The 23,430-nt window shown below is 44.5% G+C and overlaps 2 protein-coding genes across 10 annotated transcripts in view; one reads left to right on the forward strand and one right to left on the reverse strand.

Annotated features, from left to right (window-relative positions):
- Nsd3 (nuclear receptor binding SET domain protein 3) overlaps window positions 1-757 on the reverse strand; it is a 119,838-nt gene extending 119,081 nt beyond the window's left edge. The window contains exon 1 of the mRNA XM_029480236.2: window positions 196-757. The gene's annotated coding sequence lies outside the window, so the exon portion shown is untranslated. The remainder of the gene's footprint in view (window positions 1-195) is intronic.
- A 3,687-nt stretch (window positions 758-4,444) lies between these two features.
- Window positions 4,445-23,066, forward strand: Letm2 (leucine zipper and EF-hand containing transmembrane protein 2). 9 transcript variants are annotated; one of them, XM_021169869.3, is made up of 11 exons: window positions 4,445-4,506; window positions 5,552-5,634; window positions 7,617-8,064; window positions 9,208-9,351; window positions 14,342-14,479; window positions 14,971-15,171; window positions 16,309-16,428; window positions 19,827-19,940; window positions 21,169-21,267; window positions 21,792-21,869; window positions 22,758-23,066. In XM_021169869.3, exons 2-11 carry the CDS (start codon window positions 5,588-5,590, stop codon window positions 22,818-22,820), a joined length of 1,452 nt encoding a protein of 483 aa, XP_021025528.1. In that variant the 5' UTR covers window positions 4,445-4,506; window positions 5,552-5,587; the 3' UTR covers window positions 22,821-23,066. The 9 variants fall into 9 exon arrangements, 8 of the variants coding, with proteins under 8 accessions (XP_021025528.1, XP_029336785.1, XP_021025527.1 ...); XR_015048675.1 differs by having other exon boundaries at window positions 4,474-4,884; window positions 5,211-5,634; window positions 21,778-21,869; XM_029480925.2 differs by having other exon boundaries at window positions 4,474-4,884; window positions 5,211-5,634.
- Window positions 23,067-23,430: the final 364 nt, after the last annotated feature.

Genomic DNA, 23,430 nt, shown 5'->3' on the forward strand with positions numbered 1-23,430 from the left:
TGGCCGCGGCGCCTGCCGGGAAATGCAGTCCGGAGCTCGGCGCTGAGAGCGAAGGAGGAAGAGGCTCGTCAGCCGCGGAGAGGAGGGGCGCGCGAGAGTCTGGAGCAGACGCGAGACCGCAGGCGATGAGGCAGAGGGACAGGAAGGGCTGGTGCGGAGGGGCAGCCAGGTCGGGCCTGCGAGGCTAATACTTACTAAACGGCAGCACGTACTAGACGCCATATGGTACTCGAGTGGCCCTGCGCTACCATTCCTAGATGTTAGGAAGAACCTGATGACCGGTACGCGGTGACGCAGACCGGGGAGTGCCCGGGAGTCGCTGACAGTCTGACAGCTGTCAGCAGAGCGCCCTGGCCCCGGCGTCCCAGACACGGGCCAGCACGTTAGGACGACAGCCCGAGCCGGGGCAGTCTCCTTCTCCGCCACGGAGAGAGACCGGTAGCCGCCAGTTTGCAAGCACCCGGGGGTTGCCGGGCAGTCCGCGTCCGGCAACAGAAGGCACCCCGATCTCCCCGGCAGCCACTGGACCCGGTTGCCCTCTTCCTGCCCGCACCGGGGTACAGAGGCTTGTGGGTAGCCGGGAGGACGTCAGCGCGACTGCATCCCGGGCCGCGGGCCACAGCGAGGACTGCGGGCGGGTCACGTGCCCCGGCCCTGCGCTGCTCCGGGCCAGAGCTCCGCACCGAGTGACTTGGGGATATTTGTCCCAGAGCGATCACCGGAGAGTGAGAGGAAGGGAGGCAGTCCTCTGCAAACCCCTTGCCCTCCCCATTCTAGGAAATACGTGTGATCCAGTGACAGGGCCGGGTAAACAGTCTTGAAGGGGTGTGCGGATGTAGTTTCTTGGGGCCTGGTAATTACTTAGAAGGTACAACCCAGAGACGAGAACTTACAAAGGAAACATACGTAGCCATCAAATGAGGAAACCGATACCCTCTTGCTTTCTGTTCCGAGAATTACGGAACCCTGTCACTACAAAGTGTCAACCTCCAGCCGGGCGTGGTGGTGCAAGCCTTTTATCACAGCACTCGGGAGGCAGATTTCTGAGTTCGAGGCCAGCCTGGTCTACAAAGTGAGTTCCAGGACAGCCAGGGCTATACAGAGAAACCCTGTCTCGAAAAACCAAACAAAAACAAACAAAAAAAGTGTCAACCTCCTCTCCATAGAGACTACATTTGCTACCATTAAAGGAAATTTCCTGATGTGTTTCAAATACCACCTCAGAATTTTTTGTTCTTGTTTTGTTTTTGTTGTTGGGTTTTTTGTTTTGTTTTGGTCTTTTCGAGACAAGGTTTCTCTGTATAGCCCTGGCTCTCCCGGAACTCACGCTGTAGACCAGGCTGGCCTCGAACTCAGATATCCACCTGCCCCTGACTCCCAAGTGCTGGGATTAAAGGCGTGCACCACCACTTGCCCTGCCTCAGAATTGTTTTTAATATTTTATATTTTTATGTTTATCAGTGTTTTGCTCACATATATATGTGTGCCTTGTACATGCCATGTCCCCGAGAAGGTTAAAAAAGGTGTCAGATCTACTGGCACTGGTGTTATGGATGGTTGTGAGCAACCTCTTGGGTGCTAGGAATCAAATCCTTGCCCTCAGCAAGAACAAGTGCTCTTAACCATTGATCTATCTCTCCAGCCCACCTCAGAATTTTAGAAAAATTTCCGCAGTTCACTGATTTTAATGGGCACTCATACTAAAAGTGATCATGAAAATAATTCCATTGATGATATTATTATTATTATTATTATTGTTATTATTATTATTATTTTTGGTTTGGTCTCTATTTTGGTTTTTGGAGACAGAATTTCTCTGTGTAACAGTCCTGGATGTCCTGGAGTAATTCCCTCTGTAGACCAGGCTGGCTTCGAACTCAGAGATCCACCTGCCTCCCTAGTGCTTGGATCAAAGGCATGCACCACAATTGCCCCAAAAGGTCTTTTTTTTTTTTTTTTTTTTTTGAGACACAGTCCCTGGCTGTTCAACTTCCTGTGAAGACCAGGTTGGCCTCAACCTAATATAGTTTCTGCCTCTGCCTGCCAAGTGCTATAATTAAGGTGTGTGACACCATGCAGAGAACAATAGTTTTGATTTTTGTGTGATTTTATGTGTGTGCAAATATGAGAGGAGTGCTTGTGGGAGCTAGCTCCAGACTTTCACCGTATTACAGGGCTTGAACTCCCATCATCAGTGGCACTGCAAGCACCTTTTCAGATGAGCTACCTCCGTAGACCACTTTACTGTTCATCTGTTAAGTCTTGTTAGACCCAGAAAGCCTCCTTCCCCAATTTACCCACACGTAATACTTTATGTTTCCATCATCTAACATATTCTGAGGTTCAAACCATGCTTACTCTTTTCAATAGCAAACGAGCAAACAGCTTATCAAGACAGAAGCAGAATAGGTTTCTTCAGGTTATGGTGGTAAAAATATATTCAATTTATCCTAAACACCAAATTGCCAAACTTGATAAAGTATACAAGCCTGGAGAAAGTATTCATTGCTTTGAACAAATGGGTCTCATCAGGGTTCTTATCCCCCTCCCAACCCTTCTTAAAAGAACTGGATTGTTAACTTGTGACCATATTTAAAAATCTACTTTAAGTTTCAAATACTGGGTATGGGATAGTTCATCTGGCTTTTAAATATTTAATACATTTTACTATACCTCCTTGTAAGTGAATATAATTCATGGATAATAATTTTTCCAGTATAAGATATTTCATTGTAAAATGATAAGAATGTTTTTGCATTCGACAAATATAAAAATAATTACTGTAGAGCTTAGAATTGTCAGAGCAAGAAAACAAGGAGAGGGAAGCTTTAGCCTGGGACAGTAGTGCACTTCTTTAATCAGGAGCCAGGAGAATCTCAGTGAGTTCGAGGCTAGCCTGGTCTACACAGTGAGTTCCAGGCCAGCCAGGGCTACATGGTGAGACCCTGTCTCAAGGCGGGGAAGGAGGAGGTTAAGTTTTGTAAATTTCAATTCTTTATGATCAGACTGTGAAACAGAACCCCTAGTGGAAAATTGCCTGACATGCACAAAGGGACCCCTAGTGGCCAAACTGAAAAGTTTTGCTTATTTTAAGTAGTCCATTCGGTTAGTTGAAATATACTTTTTTTTTTTTTTTAGGATTAAAAACTGCCTCCATTTCTTTTTTTCTTTTCTTTTTTGGTTCTTTTGAAACAGGATCCCACTGTGTAGCCCTGGCTGTCTTGGAACTCACTTTGTAGACCAGAGTGACCTTGAGCTCACACAGATCTGCCCGTCTTGTCTATTAAGTACTGGGATAAAAGGCATGCACTACCATGCCCAGCCCTCAAAACTTACTCTATTTTGTACAGCTCATAATTTTATCATCAGAGTTCTCAGAAAAGTTGAAGAAAGCTCGAGCCAGGCATGGTGTTTCACACATTTAAATCTGAGCAATTTAGAGGACCAGGCAAATGAATCTCTGTGAGTTCAAAGCAAGCCTGGTCTACATAACGAGTTCTGGGCCAGCCAGGCCTACATCGTGAAACCCTGTATCTAAATAAGTAAATAAATAAATAAGCAAGCAAACTAAAATATATAGAGTCAAAGATGGCTGAAGTGGTACACACTTGTAATCTAAGCACTGGGGAGGCAGGCAGGTGGTTCAAGAGTTCAAGACCACTTTCTGCTAGTACCTATTGAGTTCCAGACCAGCCCATGTTACATAAGAACCCCGCAAAATAAAAAGAAATTGAAAAAAAAAAACCCAGATAAATAAATAGGAACAAAAACGCTTTCAGAACTTTAAGTTTTCGAAGATAGCTAGTTGCCCGCCCTAGGAACTTAAATGTCCTCAAACCTACAATGCCTATCTTATTTAACAAGTACTCTAGAATATATTTTTGAATGTTGAGATTTCTACATAACTAATGATAAGCGACAACATGAAACCATTTTTTAAAGAGAAAAGTCAAATTCTGTATGAAGATTTCAGAAGCATTCCAGCCTTCGACCCCGCAGGAGAAAGGTTTTTTTTCTTTCTCAGTGCTGCCCCTCTGCCACCAGGACCTCACAACCTCCTTCGCCGACCCGAGACAGAGGTAGTTTCTGAGACTAAAGGGTGAGGAACGGAATCATCAAAGTGACGTCATCAGTGACTCCAATTTGGGTTACAAAGGCTACTATCAGACCTTACTCTGGTAGGGCCTCCATTCAAGGAGTTCTCGGGGAGTTGGCCAGACTACAGAATGTGGGCAGGCAGGTGGGGAAACGCAGCTTTGGTCCTTATAGTACAGACATTGCCTCAACTAACTCCGACCAAGAAGTGACTTCGCGGGCTCGTGCGGGGGACCTTGTTGCCTTCCGCGCGGCTGCCGTGAAGGACGCGAGCGGGTCCCAGGATTTGAGAGCTCATTGGATGGTAGTGGCGTCACTCGGAGTGACGTCACAGGGCGAGGCGCAGGAGGTGGAACCATGGAGACTGGGCTTCCGGCCCCTCTAGCGTGGGGGCGGGGAGGAATTGGGAAGGTAGGGTTGGGGCCTTAGTCACCTCGCGACGGACACGGGCTCCCTAGGCGTCTCCCGTCAACCCCGATCTCTCCCCTAAACTTTGGACATTCTCCCCTACGGTGTACCTGACCCCACTCCAACAATCCCCAGACCCACCGCAGTCCTCCCCTCTTTCCGCGGAGACCACCGGCCGAGAGCCGAGGGCGCCTTTTGCACCGGTGCGGCGAGCGCGGGGTGCAGAGGTAACCCCGCAGCGCTGGGCGTGGGGTTCCCCGAAACGCCGGGCAGACTGCCTGGGAGTGGCCCGGAGCCCCGGAGCCGAGGGCTGGGGAGCCTCCGCAATAGGCCCGGCCCCCCTCCGGAGGAGCGCCGTCCGCGGTGGGGCTGGTTTCCGAGGTGCTGTGCGGGGTTCGCGATGTTTACTTTTCAGCTGAGGTTTCCATGGGGTGGGGTGGGGGGCCAGGGGAACCTCCTTCCGGCACGATTGCGAGATCGCAGTGTTATGCCAGTAGCAGAGAAGCGGCTCGGGGTGGAGAACGGTTTTAGTTAAAGGTACAGAGCTTAGTTCGGACTCTCGAGATTCTGCATCTGCGCTTGAGCCATTAGTAGATACCATTATGTCTTCGCTGTTCCCACATGAAATTAGTGAGAACTTTAGACTTTTGGGTTGGTGGTAAATGAATCCAGGGTGCTTACTTTCTACTTGTATTTTCTGGTTACAGATAAAGATGTCTTTCTCCTTTTAACCGTCGCAGCAGATTATTAGACACTATTGACCAGAAATTTTAAAAATTTTTAAAAAAAAAGCCTTTGGAGATCACATCGTCTTCAGGATCAACTTCTTAGAACCCATTTCTGTGTGTTTGGATCGAAAAAGTACCATTTTCAAATCCAGAGCTAAGAAAATACTGAGGCTTTTGGAAATGAACTTGAAGGAAATTTTACACGTTGAATATGCAAATCTCTATCTTTGCATTAGTTTTTCTTAAAAAAAAAACACCTAAATTCTCATGTTTAATTGATTCCTTTTTAAAATACTAAATTGTTTGCTTCTTTTGCCTAGGTCTCTGTGTTGGTTAGTTGAAACAAAAAAATAAACATGGCCTTCTACAGTTATAATTCATTCTTAGCTATTTTCTGGACAAGGTAAGGCTTGGAGTTTCCCACAAAAAAAAAACGTATATAAACTCATGCATCTATATGAAAAACATGTGTTGTAAAAGACGTGGTGACAAATGCCTGTAGTCACAGCACTCAAGAGACAGAGGCAGGCTGGTTTCTGAGTTCAAGGCCAGACTGGGCTACATATCAAGACCGTCTCAAAAATATAAATAAATAAAGGAAGTAACCAACAAAACAAAAAGATTGGCTTAGTACAGAAAACCTTGCTGAGTTTTCAATACATTTCAAGGAAGAACATATTTTAATTTGAACTGCTTTAGAATGTAAACTGAGTAATTTTGGAAATACATGATAGAGGAAAAATAGATGAGACAGTTTTAGAGTGGCATTTCTGTTATTGATGAAGATTACACGAGGACCTCAGGTGTAAGGAAAAGTAAAATGGCTCTTAAACAAGCTTAGCCCAGGACATGTTCCAGTCTAAGGTCCCTTGTCATCTCACTTGTGCATTCAGAAGAAGATTAACTGAACACTCACCACTTGCCACATTCATTGTATATTTTTCCTTTTGTCCATTTATAGGCTATATTTTGATATGTTTAAAAATTGCATTAAAGAATGGGAAAAGGCCATCCTTTAGCCAAGAACAACAACAAAAATCTCCCCCTCTTTCTTTCTCTTTCTTTCTTTTTTCTTTCTTCCTTCCTTCCTTCCTTCCTTTCTTTTTCTTTTTGTTTGTTTGTCTTGGGGTTTTGTTGTTGTTGTTGTTTGTTTTGTATCTATGTCCTGGAACTCACTCTAGACCAAGGTGGCCTCCAACTCAGGCATCTGCTCACTTCTGCTCCTGAGTGCTGGGTTTAAAGGTGTGCACCACTCTTGACTGACTGGCTGCCTGGTGCTCTTTCTACTTGGCTGTGTTTTATTTATGTTCTAGCTTAACTACAGGATTAGAATATAAAAACCATTGGTCGAAGGGCTCAATTCTAATTCCTATTTTTCAAAGTCTCTTGAGTAATTTCAAGGAGATTATATTTCATCCCTTTGAGGGACTCCATAGACACATGGACAAAGCAGTCTCCCCTGATTGGTTAACCCTCACAGGGACTGTGAAGTTGTTTCATCAAAACGTTCTTGGTTGTCGGTAGAGTAGCTAACAGTCAGAGCTTCCGCTACTTTATAAGAGCAGAGACAGTGCTGTCAAATATCATCCCTGACAGAAATATGGTTTTGAATAGATACTTTTTCTAATAAGACATTTTAAATCTTTTTGTTGCTTAACTACTCAAAAAGAACATGCGCCTGGCACCCTTTTGGAGATCACAGGACATCTTATGAAAGTCAGTTCTATCCTTCTACCATCTGGGTCCCAAGGATTTAACCAGGGTTTGACAGCAAGTGCTTTTACACCCTTGAACTATCTCACTGGCCCCTAGATGTTTACATTAATAGTTTCAGAACTTGGAACTTGCTATAGCAAATTACTCTTCAGAATTAACTTACTGATATTTTTCATAAGAATATGTTCAATGATTGAGCACGATTCAGCAATTTGAACACTTGCCTAGCATATGTGAACTTTTTTTTTTTTTTGGCTTTGGTTCCCAGTATAGTTTTAATGGTGCACACCTTAATCTCAGCAGTAGGGAGGCAGAGGCAGGCAGATCTCTGAATTCCAAGCCTGCCTGGTCTACTGGCAAGTTCCAGGAGAGCCAGGGCTATATAAACCCTGTCTCAATGTCAGTTTAAAAAAGAAAAAAGTTGTATTTCTGGCTGGGGGTAGAGGAGGCTTGTAGCTCAATGATAGAGGACATTCTCAGGAAGTATATAAGGTCCTGGGTTGATGCCTAGCAACATACAAGCACACACACACACAATTGTATTTCATTCATTAATAAACATCAGTTGCTTATATTCTAGCCTTATTGTCTTGTTTTAACCTGATAAAATGTCCTTTTGTTGCTGTTTGTAATATGTCTCACTGAAAGAGTGCTATCCTTCTTTTCCAGACTGCCTGGCCATTCTGTGTACCCTTCCTGCTCTCATTTCCCATCACTTGCATTTCTCCACTTGCCAGATTCTCACTTACGTACAGCCTACGTGAAAAACTGCGGAAGCAGGAAGTATTCCTATCCCAGTCTAACAGGCAATAATAAAGTCCATCCCTTACGAGCCAGGCTCCCACAAAAACTGCACACAACCTGCTGGCTACAACATGTCCCTGGCAAACCTCAGCTGGAGCAAACAGGGAAGCCAAAGGCAGCAAGCCCTCAGCCTACCAAAGAAGCCGAGACAGAGACTACAGAAGAAAAGCGGTCTTTGAGACAAAAAATTGTGAATGAACTTAAATACTATTACAAAGGATTCAGCTTGCTTTGGATTGACACCAAAGTCGCTGCCAGAATAGTGTGGAGGCTACTGCATGGTAATACGCTAACCAGACGAGAGAGGCGAAGGGTAGGCAAGAAACAGATTTGAAATGGGGAAGTAAAAAAACGAAAACTCCATCTTCAGAATCTTAAGTAACTTCCTTAGCATGCTGTAGGCCCCGAGGTTGATGCAGAGCACTCCCCACTCTCCTAAAGTAGAAACTAACTACTGATCAGAAACCAAAGCTTCGTGCCATTGCTGGGGTTGGGACCCAGGGCCTTGAGCATCTAAGCAAGGGATCTAGCAAGGATCTATATAGATCCTCCCAGCGGGATCTAGCAGGATATATATATATATATCCTCCCAGCCCCTGGGAACCTGTTTAATTCTGATCTTACTTGTCTTCAACTTTGCCTACAGAATTGTTAAAATTGTGAGGTTTTTTAGGATTTATTTTCATTGTTTTAAATTATGTATAAGCGTGTGTCAGCATGTGGGCATGTGCATGTGAGTGTAGGCATCTGCAGAAGCCAGAGGCATCTGATCTGGAACTGGGGTTACAGACCATTGTAAGCCCCCTGACGTGGGTGCTGGGAACCGAACTCCTGTCCTGTGCTCTTCTGAGCCATCTCTCCAGTCCTATAATTGTGTTTTTAATCTTCTCAAGGTCTTGAAAGTCTTCATTTTTTATATATAAAAAATATAAGCCAGGTAGTGGTGGCACGTATCTTTAATCCCTGCACTGAAGCAGAGGCAGTGCGAGGCCAGCCTGGTCAACAGCCAGGTCAGCCAGGGCTACACAGAGAAACCCTGTCTCAGCCCCCCTGCCCCGTGTGTACGTTTTTAAGCCAAATGCAGTAGAGCATAATGTTAATCATAGGTACTGAGGACACTGAGGCAGGAGCAGCAGTTGAACCTAGGAGTTCAAGATCAGCCTGGGCAACGTAGTAACCTTCAACTAATCTTAACTGATACAGGGTTTTATAAAAATGTGGACCTTTAAGAGATGTCTCATTAATGCATATTATCATAGGTTTCTTTGAGGGTAGCCCATACATACTACTTGAGAGCTGTGTTGAAGAGGAAAGCCCTCCTTTCCAGCTGTGGAAACCTTAGTGTTTCCACACTCTGAGACAAAGGCAGGCTTTGTTTTGGCGGTGGGTCTTGTATGGTTCGGTTGGGGCATATCCATCCTGCATATAATACCTTGCTGTGCCTTTGTCTCTTCAGCTGTTGAGAACGTGTGCCGATGTCTTCCGCTTGGTTCCATTTATGGTGTTCATAATTGTACCTTTTATGGAGTTCTTGATACCAGTGTTTCTGAAGCTCTTCCCAGACATGTTGCCATCAACTTTTGAAAGTGAATCCAAAAAGGTACACAGGATTTAAAGCTTGCTTAAAGAACTAATAGACTTCAATTTTTAAAGCAGTTTCATAGGTTTACAGGAAAACTAGGCAGAAAATAGAGTTGCCATATTCCACATGTTCACCTCTCACAGCCCGTGGGTTTGCTGTTGATAACAACTTGCATCCGTATGGTACATGTGACTAATGTTAATACATTATACACTGTTATTAATGAAAGCACATGGCTGACACTGGGATTCACCCGTTGTGCTTCCCAGGTCTGTCAGCTCTGAGTACCGCCCCGTCCACCATCACAGGGTCACATGGAATAGTCTCACTGTTCTAAAACACCTGTCTTGTGCCTGTTTGTATCTGCTGTGTCTCTCTTTCAGTCTGGTGACTACAGATGTTTCCCTCTGTAGTTTTGTCTTTCCCAGAATGCCAAACAATTGGAATCACACACTTCAGACTGAATTCTTCCACTTAGCAATATGCAATTACAGTTCTCCCACGAGGGACTAGAGAGATGGCTCAGTGGTTAAGAGAACTTACTACTCAGGGCAGAGGAACCTGATTCAGTTTCCAGCACCCACGTGGTGGCTCACAGCCACGTTTACCTCCACTTTTAGGGAATCTAATGCATAAAAATAAAAACAAAAAAAAAAACCAACTGAAGTTCTTCCCTGAAAAGACATGACTTTTGTAGTCATGGATAGACAAGTTTTATTTTGTTTTATTTTTGTTTTTTGTTTTAAATCATTTACCTTTTAGAAATTGGTTGCTTCTAATTTGGGCAGTGTTGAATAAAATGCTATGAATATTTGTGTTCAGGTTTTTTTTTCTTTTTAACTTGAGCAAGAGTGATTGCACACAGTAAGACTATATCTAGCATTGTAGGAATTTGCTAAGCCTTCTTCCAGAGCAGCCATGCATCCTGCATCCCACCTAAGAATGCTGTCCCCTGTCTTTCCCAGCATCTGATATACTTTGGACATTAGCCATTCTAACAGGTGTGTATTGGTTAGCTTCCTTGGCATCCCTGTAACTTCCTTGTGGAGGTGTATGTTCATTTTGCTCACCTGTGTGTATGTGTGTGTGTGTGTGTGTGTGTGTGTGAGAGAGAGAGAGAGAGAGAGAGAGAGAGAGAGAGAGAGAATATTTGTGGTGTACATGTGTGGGGGTGGCCATGCATGTGTATGCAAGTGTGTACATCTTATATTGGGTTCTGATTTATATATATCAGCTCCCCAACTTGTATATTGAGTTAGGGTCTCTCCCATAAGCCCACAGCTTGCTGATTTGGCTAGTGTAGTTTCCCAGTTTTTTTTCTGCGTCCCACAGAGTGGGACTACAAATAGGCAGAACTCTGGTTCCTATGCCTGTGTGAGCGAGCACCTTGCCCACTGAGCTATCTCCACGGCCTTTGTGTCCACTTTGTAACTGGGTGTTCTGTTTCTTGTTTTGAGGTTTCTGGTTGGTTGCTTGCTTGCTTGGGGGTTGTTTGTTTGATTGTTTGTTTGTTTTGTTTTTGAGACAAGGGTTTCTCTGTGTATCCCTGACTCTTCTAGGACTTGATCTGTAGACCAGGCTGCCTTGAACTCACATAGATCTTTCTGCCTCTGCTTCCCAAGTGCTGGGATTAAAGGCATTGAAGTCTTGAGTTCTTTCTGTATTCCTATACAAGTCTTTTATCAAATATATACTTTGTATATATTTTCTCCCAGTCTATGCCTCCCTGCCCCCTGTCCCCATTCCTGGGAATTAAGCTAGCTTCTTTATTTTTTTTTCCATTGCTGTGAATGGATCCCAGGTCTTTGCCTGTGGTAGGCAAATTATTGTTTAAGATACATCTCATACCCATGGTTCATCCTTTCATAGGACAAACACTTAAAGTGATCATGTCTTTGGAGTTACAACTAGAAGTTGGTTAACAAACTCAAGGTCACTTATAATCTGTGTGTATGGGTGTTTGATTTACATGGGTCTGTGTACCACATACATGCCTGGTACCTGAGGAGGCCAGAAGAGGATATTGGACCTCCTGGAATTGGAGTTATAGAGGGTAATGTAGGTGCTAGGGACTGAACCTGGGTCCTCTGGAAGTCAGTGGAGCCATTTCATCAGCCCCAACTAGATGATTCTACTATTTTTTTTCTAGAATTCTTAAAGTTTTACATTGTGTCTTCTAGTATATAATTCATTTTTTAATGAAAGTTTATAATATCAGTATCAGGATTTTTATATGTAAATGTCTAGTTTTTATATTACTGTTTATTAAATGTCCAATCTCTACTATATTTTATTATATATTTGCTTGTTTTTGAAACAGGGTCTCACTATGTAACTCTGGCTGTCCTGGAACTCACTATGTAGGCCAGGCTGTCCTATAATTCACCGAGGTCTGCCTCCTTCTGCCTCCCAAGTGCTGGCATTAAAAGTGTGTACAATTATGCTCCAGCCTCTCTACGGTTATTTTAACTTCTAGAAGGAAAGAAAAATGAAGGGAGGAAGGAAAGGAAGGAAGGAAAGAAGGAAGGGTAAGGAAAGAAAAAGAAGGATCTGTGAGTTCAAGGTCACCTACTCCACATAGTGAGCTCCAAAGAATAAAAAAATAAAAAAAGAATAAAGAAGCTGAAGAGATGGTTAAGAGCTTACAGTATCAGGTTCAATTCCCAGCATCCAACATGGTGGCTCAACCATGGGTAACTCCAGTTCTACAGGATCCAGTGCCTTCTGGTCCCTGTGGACAGGTACACATGCAGGCAAAATACCCATACGTATAAAATAAGAACTAAAGGTTTATTTAGAATAATAGTAACAAAGAAAACGAGCATCTAACGTTACTTTGGGTCATGAGTACAACATATGTTCTGTTGGGCCAAGCAGAGCTCTAGCACCCGTGAGGAATGCAGGGAGGGTGCCTTGGCAACCACAAACGGGTGGGGAGGCGCTGGGGAGGGGTAGAAGAGACGCTCCTCCCCATCGCCACTCTCTGTCTCTGCTAGACAATGTCATAAAGGTGGGAGCAGAGTTCTCCAAGGGACAATGAAATCTTCCACTCAGTAAGTGGGAAATACCATCTGAAACACAAGAAAGAAACCATTCCATAGGAAGAGTTTTGGAGCTGAGGTTCAGTGAGTGGGTGAAGTTTTAGCACAGTCTGCAAGTCTGGGAAGCAGCTGGTCAAGGAGACAGACAGACAGAGAGAAGGCAGGCTGGAGAGCATCGCCCACTCTAAGGACTGTGAAGCTCAATGGGTAGTAAATAATGAAAGCTAAAACTTGACACCGCAGTGGGTGGCACGATCAAATCCTTACTGTAGGGAAATAACTGCTGGTAGAAGGACTGAACGGGACAGTGCCATGAGAAGGGAGGAAGCAGAGTCTAAATCAAGAGGTTGACACTGAGAATGAAGGATGCAAGACAGATCTGAGAAGAAGTTCCTTATGTAGACCAGGCTGGCTTTGAACTCACAGAAATCTGCCTGCCTCTGCCTCCTGCGTACTGGGTTTAAAAGTGTATGCTCTGTGGGCTGGAGAGAAGGCTCAGAGGTTAAGAGCACTGACTGCTCTTCCAGAGGGCCTGAGTTCAATTCCCAGCAACCACATGGTGGCTCACAACCATCTGTAAAGGGATCTGACGCCCTCTTCTGGTGTGTCTGAAGACAGCGACTGTGTACTCATATTCCTAAAATAAATAATTATTAAAAAAAAAAAAAAGGAAAGAAAGAAAGAAAAAAAGTGTGTGCCACCACATCTGGCTCCTTTTTTCTTTCAGTGATGTTAAGAATAGAATCCAGGGCCTCATGCATGCTTGGCCAGCACTTTACCACTGATCTATACCCCTAGACCTTAGTTTAAGATTAAAGTGGAAAAACAAACTATAATATTTAACTGCCTGAAGATGGTTTGTTTTACTTAAACTTTGGCTAGGTGCCCTTTGCAAACTGTTAGAGTTACAGGCCTTAATTTACTTAACATTTAAAACAGTATCTAGAAACAACCCACAGCATTCCGATGAAGATGTTCTTGAATACAAAGAACTTGGGGGACTGAGAGAGTGGCTTAATTATACCTGCTTCTCTCTACCTTGTGCCCAGCATTTTGACCATGTTTATTTCAAAATTCTACCATGCATCATTTCCGACAGTAAGAGTCAGTAACTATTAGTCAACAGTCTTACTAATTAGTCAACAGTCTTTTTTTTTTTTTTTTTTTTTTTTTTAAATGAGTACAGTGACGCTGTCTTCAGACACGCCGGAAGAGGGCATCAGATCTCATTATAGATGGTTGTGAGCCACCATGTGGTTGTTGGGAATTTAACTCCGGACCTCTGGAAGAGTGAGCAGTCAGTGCTCTTAAACACTGAGCCATCTCTCCAGCCCTTGTTAACAGTGTCTTAAGAATTTACATTAAATAAGGTGTGGTGCCTCACTTGGGAGGCAGAGGCAGAGAGGCAGAGAGAGAGGCAGAGAGGCAAGTGAGTCTTTAGTTTGATCTCAGCTTGGACTATATAGCAAGTTCTAGGACAGCCATGGATGTATAGAGAGACCCTGTCTCAAAACAGAGAATGTATATTTAATGATCTTCTGCCTAGTGCTTTTTTTCAAATCTATTATAGCACATAACACTATATTATAATTATATATTTTTGATTTAAACTGTAAGGTCAGTGAGCATAGAGTTAGTGTCTGAGTATTCTTTGTAGTGCTCAGTCTGGGGCTACGTACCAATGTTTGGCTTAAGTAGTAGCCTAGATGAGGTTGGGAGGTAACAACTCATCCTCTAACAGAGCCTCTCACTGAGGCTGACCATCATGGTATTAGTGAGAACTAAATGCAAGATTAAGGAGACAAGTCAAAGAGAAGTTCCTTCAACGTGGCCTGGTTCTTACAAATTTAGGCAATCCGGCCTGCTAATAATGTTACTACACTATGTGGATGAGCCTTAGTGAGGAGGGAGTTATTTTTCTCAGTACCATCCTGCAGTTATGATTGACTTTTTCCTCTTCTGTTAAGGAAGAAAAACAGAAAAAGACGATGGCTGCCAAACTGGAAATAGCCAAATTCCTTCAAGAAACAATGACAGAGATGGCGAGGAGAAACCGAGCCAAGCTAGGAGATGCATCTTCCCAGCTTTCTTCCTATGTGAAACAGGTAACAGGGCTCGTCCCAGGCCAGCGACTTCTGAGCTGGAGTTACAAAAACAAAAATATGTCATCGTGGGCTATCCCAATTGTTCAGAATCTCTGAAATGCCACATCCTAAATTATAAATAAATAACATTTGAACATTTAGGGTGGTTGGCAAAAAAATAAAATAAAGCCACCTTAAAGTAATCATCTGAAAAGAAAAATCAGTGCAAGCTTTAAAAATACTGCTGATTTTTCTAGTGACTTAAGTTTGATTCTAGATTTACAGGGCTGGGGGTTTAGACTAGGCATTGAACCTAGCCAGCATTCATGTAGGGCAAGTGCCCAGTCTTCCCCTAAGCTACAACTTGACACTGGTTATTCCCAGTGAACCACTGGATCCATTTCTATACAACACAGAAAGTCTCTAATTCCTTCGACATCTTCAAATAATCTATTGAGGAGGTTTTGTTAAGTAGGAGATGGGTTTTAATTGGCCTTTGTCCCATTGCCTAGGTCCAAACAGGTCACAAGCCCTCCACGAAGGAGATAGTTAGGTTCTCCAAACTCTTCAAGGATCAGTTAGCCCTGGAACACTTAGACCGGCCCCAGCTGGTTGCCCTGTGCAAGCTGCTGGAACTGCAGACCTTCGGAACAAACAATCTGCTCCGCTTCCAGCTCCTGATGACACTGAAGTCTATAAAAGCAGATGATGAAGTAAGAGCGGAACCACAGCCCTCTGGGAGGGCAGAGGGTACCTTAGCCAACTGCACTGGTTTCTGTTGGGTCTGCCAGAGAGGCAGCCAGCAAAGTGAATGGCTTAAGAAACCATTCCTAGGACAACTTCAACTTTTACTACTCACTTTCGTATTAGTTTGTTATATCTTGAGAAGGCCATTGTAAGCAGCCAGTAATCTGGATGTATTAGCTGGGAATAATCTAAAGTAGTTAGGACCTGCTGGGAAGGAAATACCAGCTCAGTAGATTCTTGGCAGCACTTACCCCCATCACACAATTACACACACACACGCACACACACACGCACACACACACATGCACACATATACACACTGTTCTCCTACAGAGGAACTGGTGCCAAAGTAAAGATTCTGCTGGATAAGCTGGTCTGGTTAAAAGAAGGTGGCAGAACACAATGCTAGGAGGAAAACCAAGGTCTGGCCATCTTACAGAAGGCACCATTTGGACTATTAACTACCAATCAGGCTCCTTTAAAATATGAAAAGACTTTCCTGATTCTCAGTCAGCTGATATAGTGTTCTACTTAGGGGAGCATGTTTCCCAAAACAAAGACACATTGGCCTATTTAGATTTTGAATGTTGCTTTCAGAACTTTGGTATGAATGATACTGGTCCCAGAAGAACAGTAGTTTTGGATCACACCATGCAGGAATTGTTATTTATCAGGGTCTTGTGGACCAGAGAACCCAGGCTGTTCCTGGGGTGGCGGTATAGGAAACTGCACTGAGACACTCAGCCAATGGGATCAGGAGGAAGCTTTTTGCAACAGGCTTTTTATTTTTTATTTCCTAACAAGCCCTAAAGATTAAAAAGAAAAGTAGATGTTACAACTAGACAAAGTCCAAACCAAGATAGGATACACTTTATTGGCAAAATGCTGGGGCAGCTCTATAACTATCGTTTATTGCTGTCTGTCCATTAGTGGTATCCCTTCATCTCAGCTGCCACCTTCCCACATGGCCCGTTTACAGCAATCAGTGCAGGGACAGAGGGCCGAAGCATCAGAGTTGGGTTTTCTATCAGTTTTGCTGGAATATAGGGGTTAAGTAAAATTGAAATCCAAAGAGCTAACACCATCCCTTATACCTGATGCAGATAATTGCCAAAGAAGGGGTGAAGGCTTTGAGTGTGTCAGAACTGCAGTCTGCGTGCCGGGCCCGGGGGATGAGGTCGCTGGGCCTCACTGAGGAGCAACTGTGCCAGCAGCTCACTGGGGCAAGTAGCACTCCAGCCCTCCTCACTGAGACTTTCTCCCTGGGACTCACAGACCTCACGAGGGGACTTCTTTGCAAGTTGTGAGTCAGCCATCCATGGCTGTGACTAAATGCATCTGAAAGAGGGAGCTTTGTTTTGGCTCATGGCGCCCATGTCTTCAGCCAATGGTCCCCTGGTGCCAGCTCCCTGGCCCTGTGCCAGAGAGTATCTTGTGCCGCAGAGAAGTCTTGTTCATTCTATGGTGGCCAAGAAGCAAAGGAGGAGGAGGGAGGAGAAGCACACCTTTAAATCCCAGCACTTGGGACACAGAGGCAGACAGATCTGTGAGCTTGGGGCCAGCCTGGTCTACACAGTGAGTTCCAGGCCGGCTAGGGTTACCAAGTGAAACCCTGGTTCTTGTGTTTTTAAAAAGGGCAAAGAATCAGGAGACAAAGTTCCAAAATTCCCTTCAGTGGTCTAACCTCTTCCCACCAGGCCTCAGCTCTAGAAGTTCCACACTTCCTAATAGCACCATAGCCTGGTGAACATGCTTTTAACACATGGAACTCAGGGGAACATTTAAAGTCCAGACAGCTAAGCCACCACACATAGTTTACCTTATTTCATGGAGCAGTTAAATATACCCTGAAGAGGTGTATCTGCTTTCCCCTTTGACAGGGAAGGGAACCAATTTTCTACAGTGCTATTACAAACTACCATGATTATAAATGATCACAATGGCAGTCATTTAGTAGCTTAAAGCCCTAAAGGTCACAAGTGCTGGCTGGAGTCCTCCCTGGAGTCCTTGGGGGAATGATCCATTCCCAAACTCCTTGAGTTTGTTGGCAGAGCTGAGTTTTATGCAGCTGTAGGAAGGAAGATGTTCTTGTCTCCTCGCTGGCTGCCAGCCCACTTGTTCCCAGCTCCAGGAGCCACCTGTATTTCCCTCTTGGCCCCTTCTTCCATCTGTAAAGTCTGCCATGTGCCAGTCCCTACTCGTGCCTTAGACCTTGGACTTCTGGTTTGGGCCTCCAGGTCTTGTGATTAGGTAAATCCCACCTTGATCATATCTCAGAGTAGACTGAGGTGGGACCTCCATTTCATCTGTAAAATCCCTTCATAAAGCATCTAGACCAGCAGGTCTCAACCTCCTGATGCTGCAGCCCCTGATGCTGCAGTTCCTTGTGGTGTGGTGACCCCCCATCTATACAGTAATTTTCATTGCTACTTCATAACTATTTTTGCTACTTTTATGAATTGTAATGTAAATATTTGTTTTCTGATGGTCCTAAGTGACCCCTGTGAATGGGTCATTTGACCCATTGTGACCTACAAGTTGAGAACCACTAAGTTAGATTAATGTTTGAATAACTGGAAGGTGTGTATATGGTAGATCTTGGGGCTAATTTAGAATTTGGCTAAAAAAAAACAACAAAAAAGTGGGGTCTTGGCAGAAATTCTCACACACAGGTCTCTCACTTGTCAGTTCAGTCTCTGCTGACAGGTGTCATCTCAGAGCCCACTTTGGCTATTCTTCCCTCTTGTGCTCCAAATCAGCCTATGGTGTTTGCTTTGGTGGTAGATGTCTGTAGCCCCCATCAGAGAGCACACTGTATTCTAACAGCAGCAGCAGTGTATTCAAAAACCAAGAATTAGCTCCCGTTAGGTCCTCATTGTTATCATTTTAAGAAATTCTGTATCATGTTAAGATTATTTGGGGCCAAGGGGCAGTGTTGCCACTTGGAAACCATGTTAGGGAGCCATTCTCCTAATCTTAGCACAATACACTAACTGGAAGCCGAACCTTTATAGAGGGCAATCCATTGGTTGAGAGGCTGAGGCAGAAGGATTACCATGGGTTGAGACCAGCTTGGGCAATATAGTGAGTTTTAGGACAGCATGGGCTTCAGAGTGAGACCTTGTCTCAAAAAAAAAAAAAAAGTAAGATATTAAAAATAGTAAGCATGTGGCTATCTTAACCTTTCTTATAAAGTAAATGAAACCTGAGATAAGCCACACTCAACATATTAGCAAGGTTCAGGCTGTTAGAGATTGGGTAGAGGGCACTTAGGCGTTGCTACCTGAAAAATAAAACCGTGAAGACAAACCACATCATCCCTCAAAAATACAAACACACACACTGCCTGCCTTGGTAGCTGAGGACTCTAATCCTAGCACTCAGGAAGCTGAGGCACAAGGACCACCAAGAGTTCAAGACCAGCCAGCCTGGGTCACAGAGGCTATGAGACCCTGTCCTGAAAAGCAACAGAAGACATGGCAGCCAGAAGCATCTGTAGGTCCCTGGAGCTGTAGCCAGGGACAGCTTTGAGCTGCCTGGTGTGGGTGCTGGAACTGAGCCTCGGTCCAGTGTGCAGTAGAACACGGAGCAGTACACAGTCTTAACCACTGAGCCACCTCTGCTGCCCCTATCCTAAATTCTGTTCTGTTCTGTTTGTGTAAGAGACAGGATCTCGCTATATCTACCTGCCTGGCTAGAACTCACTGTGCAGACCAAGCTGCCCTTGAGCTTCAGAGGTCTACCTGCCTCTATTTCCTTAGCACTGAGACTCTGGTGTTTATATACAATGGAAACATAGCCAGATACTTAAGGGGTTAGTACTACAGCTGCTGACATGATTGTTTCAATGGGGACAAAACAGCAAGGGACAAAGGCTGGCAAGATAGCTCGTCTGTCAAAGCACATGCTGCAAAGGCCACAAACCCCAGCTTAGTTTCTAGATCCCTCCTCAAAGTGTCTTCTGGCCACCACTCACACCCACACGTATGCATATCACACACACAAAGTACAAAGCAATGTGTGTCACTCATTACGTAACATTTACAGAACAGCTGTGACATGGTGGCCCATGCCTGTAATCCCAGCACTTAGGAGCTTTGGGACAAGAGGATCACAGGTGAGAAACCTGGGCTACCCAGCAAAATTAAACACAGTGACAGACAAAACACTTGGCCATTGTGGTGCTTTAAAACTCACATCACACCTTCATTCTAATGCTGACTTCTTTACTTCATAAGTTGTTTATTTTGAGTCAGGCTCTTATCATGCAGCTCAGGCTGGCCTTGAATTCAACATCCTGCCTCCACCTCCCAAATCTGAACTACAGGCATGCACCTGGCTTCTGGGTTATCCTTTCTAGCCATCTGTTTCTGCTAAGAGAAGACACTTAGCTATCTGGATGCAGAACTGGATAGAGTTTGAGTGACGAGTGCGAGTGGTTGCTGGGTACCTGCCCAGAGGTAGAAGCCAGGACGCTGGTGCTTTCGTCCTGTGCCAGAGGTTATCATCAGTGTGCTCTGGGAACAGCTAGCTGCAAGCCAGAGAAGCCATAGGTGACAAACAGGTCCTCTTGAGGTACAGCAGTCTATATCAGCATGTCTTATTACCTCCCATTCTCTAGTGGCTGGACCTCCACTTGAAGGAGAACGTCCCTCCTTCTCTTTTGCTCCTGTCACGCACCTTCTACCTGATCGATGTGAAGCCAAAGCCTATTGAACTTCCACCGAATATCGAGGTAAGTGCATGGATGCAGACAGAGCCTGGATCCCACCAGCACAGGCCTCTCCACCAGTGTCTTCCGGTCAGAGCAGGCACTGCTTTGGGAATCTGGGTTAGCTGACTTTCAGTACTCTTTATTACTTGTATCTTTTTAAGCTAATGGCTCCTTTTCTTTCCAAGTCCAATTGTTCATATTTATATAAATGTCAAAGCAAATAAGGAATAACTTAGAATGTTAACTTTTTTCTTCTTTTTTTTCAACTCATTAATTTTTTTTTTTTACCTGTAGTTTTTTGGTTTGTTTTTTGGTTTTGTTTATGGTTGGTTGGTTGGTTGGTTTTCAAAACAGAATTTCTCCGTATAGTCCTGGCTATCCTGGAACTTGCTCTGTAGCCCAGGCTGGCCTTGAACTCAGAGACCTGCCAGCCCCTGCCTCACTAATGCTAGGATTAAGGTACGCCCCACCACTGGCGGCTTTGTTTATGACTGGGAGCAAAACCAGACTTGCCAAATTGTTTTGTGGTTTTAGGTTTTCTTTATTTGGTTTGTATCTCACTATGAATCCTTACTTAGCCTAGAGCTCACTATGTAAACCAAGCTGGTCTTGAACTCACAGAGATCCTCTTGACTTTACCTCCTGGATGCTAGGATTAAAGGCATGGGATACTCTACCTGTGTTTGTTTGTTTGAGGGCAGAGTCTTACTATGTAGTGCTCAATAGCCTAGAACTACGTATTGTAAATCCTAGAATATAAATACTATGCAACTTTTGTATATAGGGAGTTCAGTATTCAAATACTAACTTACAGGAGCATATTCCATGTAACTCAAGAAAGTCCAGTAGGCATAGTGGTAAATGCCTTTAATCCCAGCACTCGGGAGGTAAAGGCAGGTGGGATCTCTACAAATTCAAGACTGGTCTGGTCTATATAGTGAGTTCCAGGCCAACCTTCACATTGAAATTCATCTCAAACCAATAAAAATAGAGGAAGATATAGTCAGGCACACACCTTTAATCCTAGCAGAGGTCAGCTCTAGGCCATCTAGATCTACATAGTGAGACCCTGCCCATACACATACCTCTCGCAAATGCACACACTTGCGTGCATGTACACACACACACACACACACACACAAAACCTCAACCCCACATGCATACCCCTACACAGAGGGACAGAGGAAGGCACATATTCTTGTCCATGCTTCTGGGCCTGACTATTTACACTTGCATAATGTGTCCCCAGACTCCAAAGACAAACCTTGGAGTAGCGATCCCTGCACCTCCACCGCCCAAGTCAGAGGAGAACCTCACAGACTCTGCACCTCAGCTGAAGGGAACGAAGGTTAGTTAGTTACTTTACTTTCTTTCTACGTGATTAAACTGAAAAAAAAAAATTATCAGACTCAATTTTCTTTTCCTCAAAACGAGATGATGGTGTAGCTCAGGCTGGTTGCAGGCTCCGGGACCCCTTGCCTCAGCCTTTCAAGGATTGAGATGACAGGAGCACACACCCAGCCATTTCTCTACATGTCTAATCCTCCCAGAGGAACAGAACTCATTGTATCCAATGCAGCACTACCTGGTAATAAAGAACATCAATAGCACTGCTTAATCTGTTTCTTAAAAAGCTCAACCTATTGGACTGGGTGTGTAGCTCACTGGTAACGGGCTTGTGGAAAATGTGAGGCCACAGCTTCCATCTCCAGTTACTGCCAGAAATAATGTTTTAAGTCAACATTTGATGTAATTTTCAGATTTTTGCCTTTCAAACCCTACATAATATAGTTGTTACAAGTTCCTGGTATCCGTGGTAGATCCTGGTATGCACTGGCTTAAATCACTAATTTCTCAGTTCTAATGTTTAAGGATGAAGAATTTATACAACTGCCCCCAGTACCGTCGTCATCACTCATAGCACCAGCAGCAACTATTTCCAAAGAAGCAGTAAGTAACCTACAGAGAAACCTCTCCCCAGGTATCCGGAAGGGCACTGGGACCACAGCATCAAGTTTACCACAGAACACTACAAGAGTCTTGCTGCTATCCAGACAGGAATGCAGGCTGGACTCTAGCGATCTCATGGCCACTACCTCTTCCCCTCAACTGTCCCGAAGTTGAGGGGGAAAGCCCGCACCCTGGTGGAGCAACCCTAACATGGAAGTCTAGAGCTAATTACACTATAGGCAGAGCCTTAGTTTTATGTGCTAAATGCAAATAGTTCCCACATGTTATCCAGTTTACACGGGCTTCTGATGTCAGGAAATACAAGCAGGAAAGCAATTAAAGTTTTAGAAAAAGACACATAAATAGGACATTTCTGTGCCCACTTCTCCCATTTGGGCCAAGTCATTTGGGGGAGGTAAGAAAGCACAAGCAAACAGTAGGAAGGTCACTGGGTGGGGTGGGCGGCTGGGGACAGATGAACTGCGTGTGACAGGTCCACCGTAGGCTCATCTGTGATCTTGTGGCTGGGCTGGCACTCAGAAAGGGATTCCGTGCTCGTTTGTGTCTCCATCTTTATTACCAAAGCAGTCGCACAGGTCTGAATCTGTGGCCCCTGTCTTGTTGCCTTCCTTTGGGGAGGGTGGACCTCATACTACTCTGAATGTAGTTCAGGCTTTCCTGGAACTCAGGCCAGTTCTCCTTCCTCACCAGTCTCAACAGGGATTACAGGCTCAGCATACATGCACACACACACATGCATGCACGCGCGCACACACACACACACAGAGCCTGGCTTGTGGCCATTAGTTTGATTAAGAAGCTCAAAGTGGATGCTTGCAGAATTTAAGCTGTTTGTGACCAAAGCCTAAAGTGCTGTTTTATATCCAGATCCTCCAGGCCAAGTCCCAGGAGACCTCACAGAACAGCAAGGCTGATTCCAAAGGAGCCTAAGGATCCCTTGAAGATGGCGCTCCCTCTCTTCAGTCACTGCCTTTCAGCAGTGGCGTCCACAAAGGAATTCCAGCTAAGACTGTCTGGCTTGAGATAAAGGATCAGCCATTAAGTCGTTGGAGGCCTTGTGACCATCCCAGAGATGCAAGCAGTGACACCAAGTTCAGGCCATTTAGAGAAGCTTAATTACAGTCCATCTCTACTGTATAATTTTGTCATCTTACTAAACATTGCATAAAGACACTCCCACCAAGTTGTGTTCGAATGGCTTCCTGTTTGTGTGAACTTGGGGAGGGAACTGAGCTGGGGTGGGGGTGGGGCTGTGGTTTCTAGGCAAGCACTGTCATTGAGCTGCATGTATTCCCCTGCCCTTTCTTTCACTTTGTAAATGGCAAGGTAAGATCGGAATTGCCCAGGCTAGCCTTGAATTTTCAGCGCCCCCCCCATCTCCCAAGTAGCTAGGATTATGTAGACTTTATGTTAGCAGGCCCAATTGGATGTGGACCTTTTAAGAGTAAATATATTTCACAATGGAGTCAGCTTGGCACCTCAGATACCTTTCTCTGCCTCCTGTGGCTCGGAATTGTTAGCCAGAACATGGAGATTCCCC

The sequence above is a fragment of the Mus caroli genome, unplaced genomic scaffold, assembly GCF_978045245.1.
Source record: "Mus caroli unplaced genomic scaffold, Mus_caroli_1 scaffold_10, whole genome shotgun sequence".
NCBI classification, from domain to species: Eukaryota; Metazoa; Chordata; class Mammalia; order Rodentia; family Muridae; genus Mus; species Mus caroli.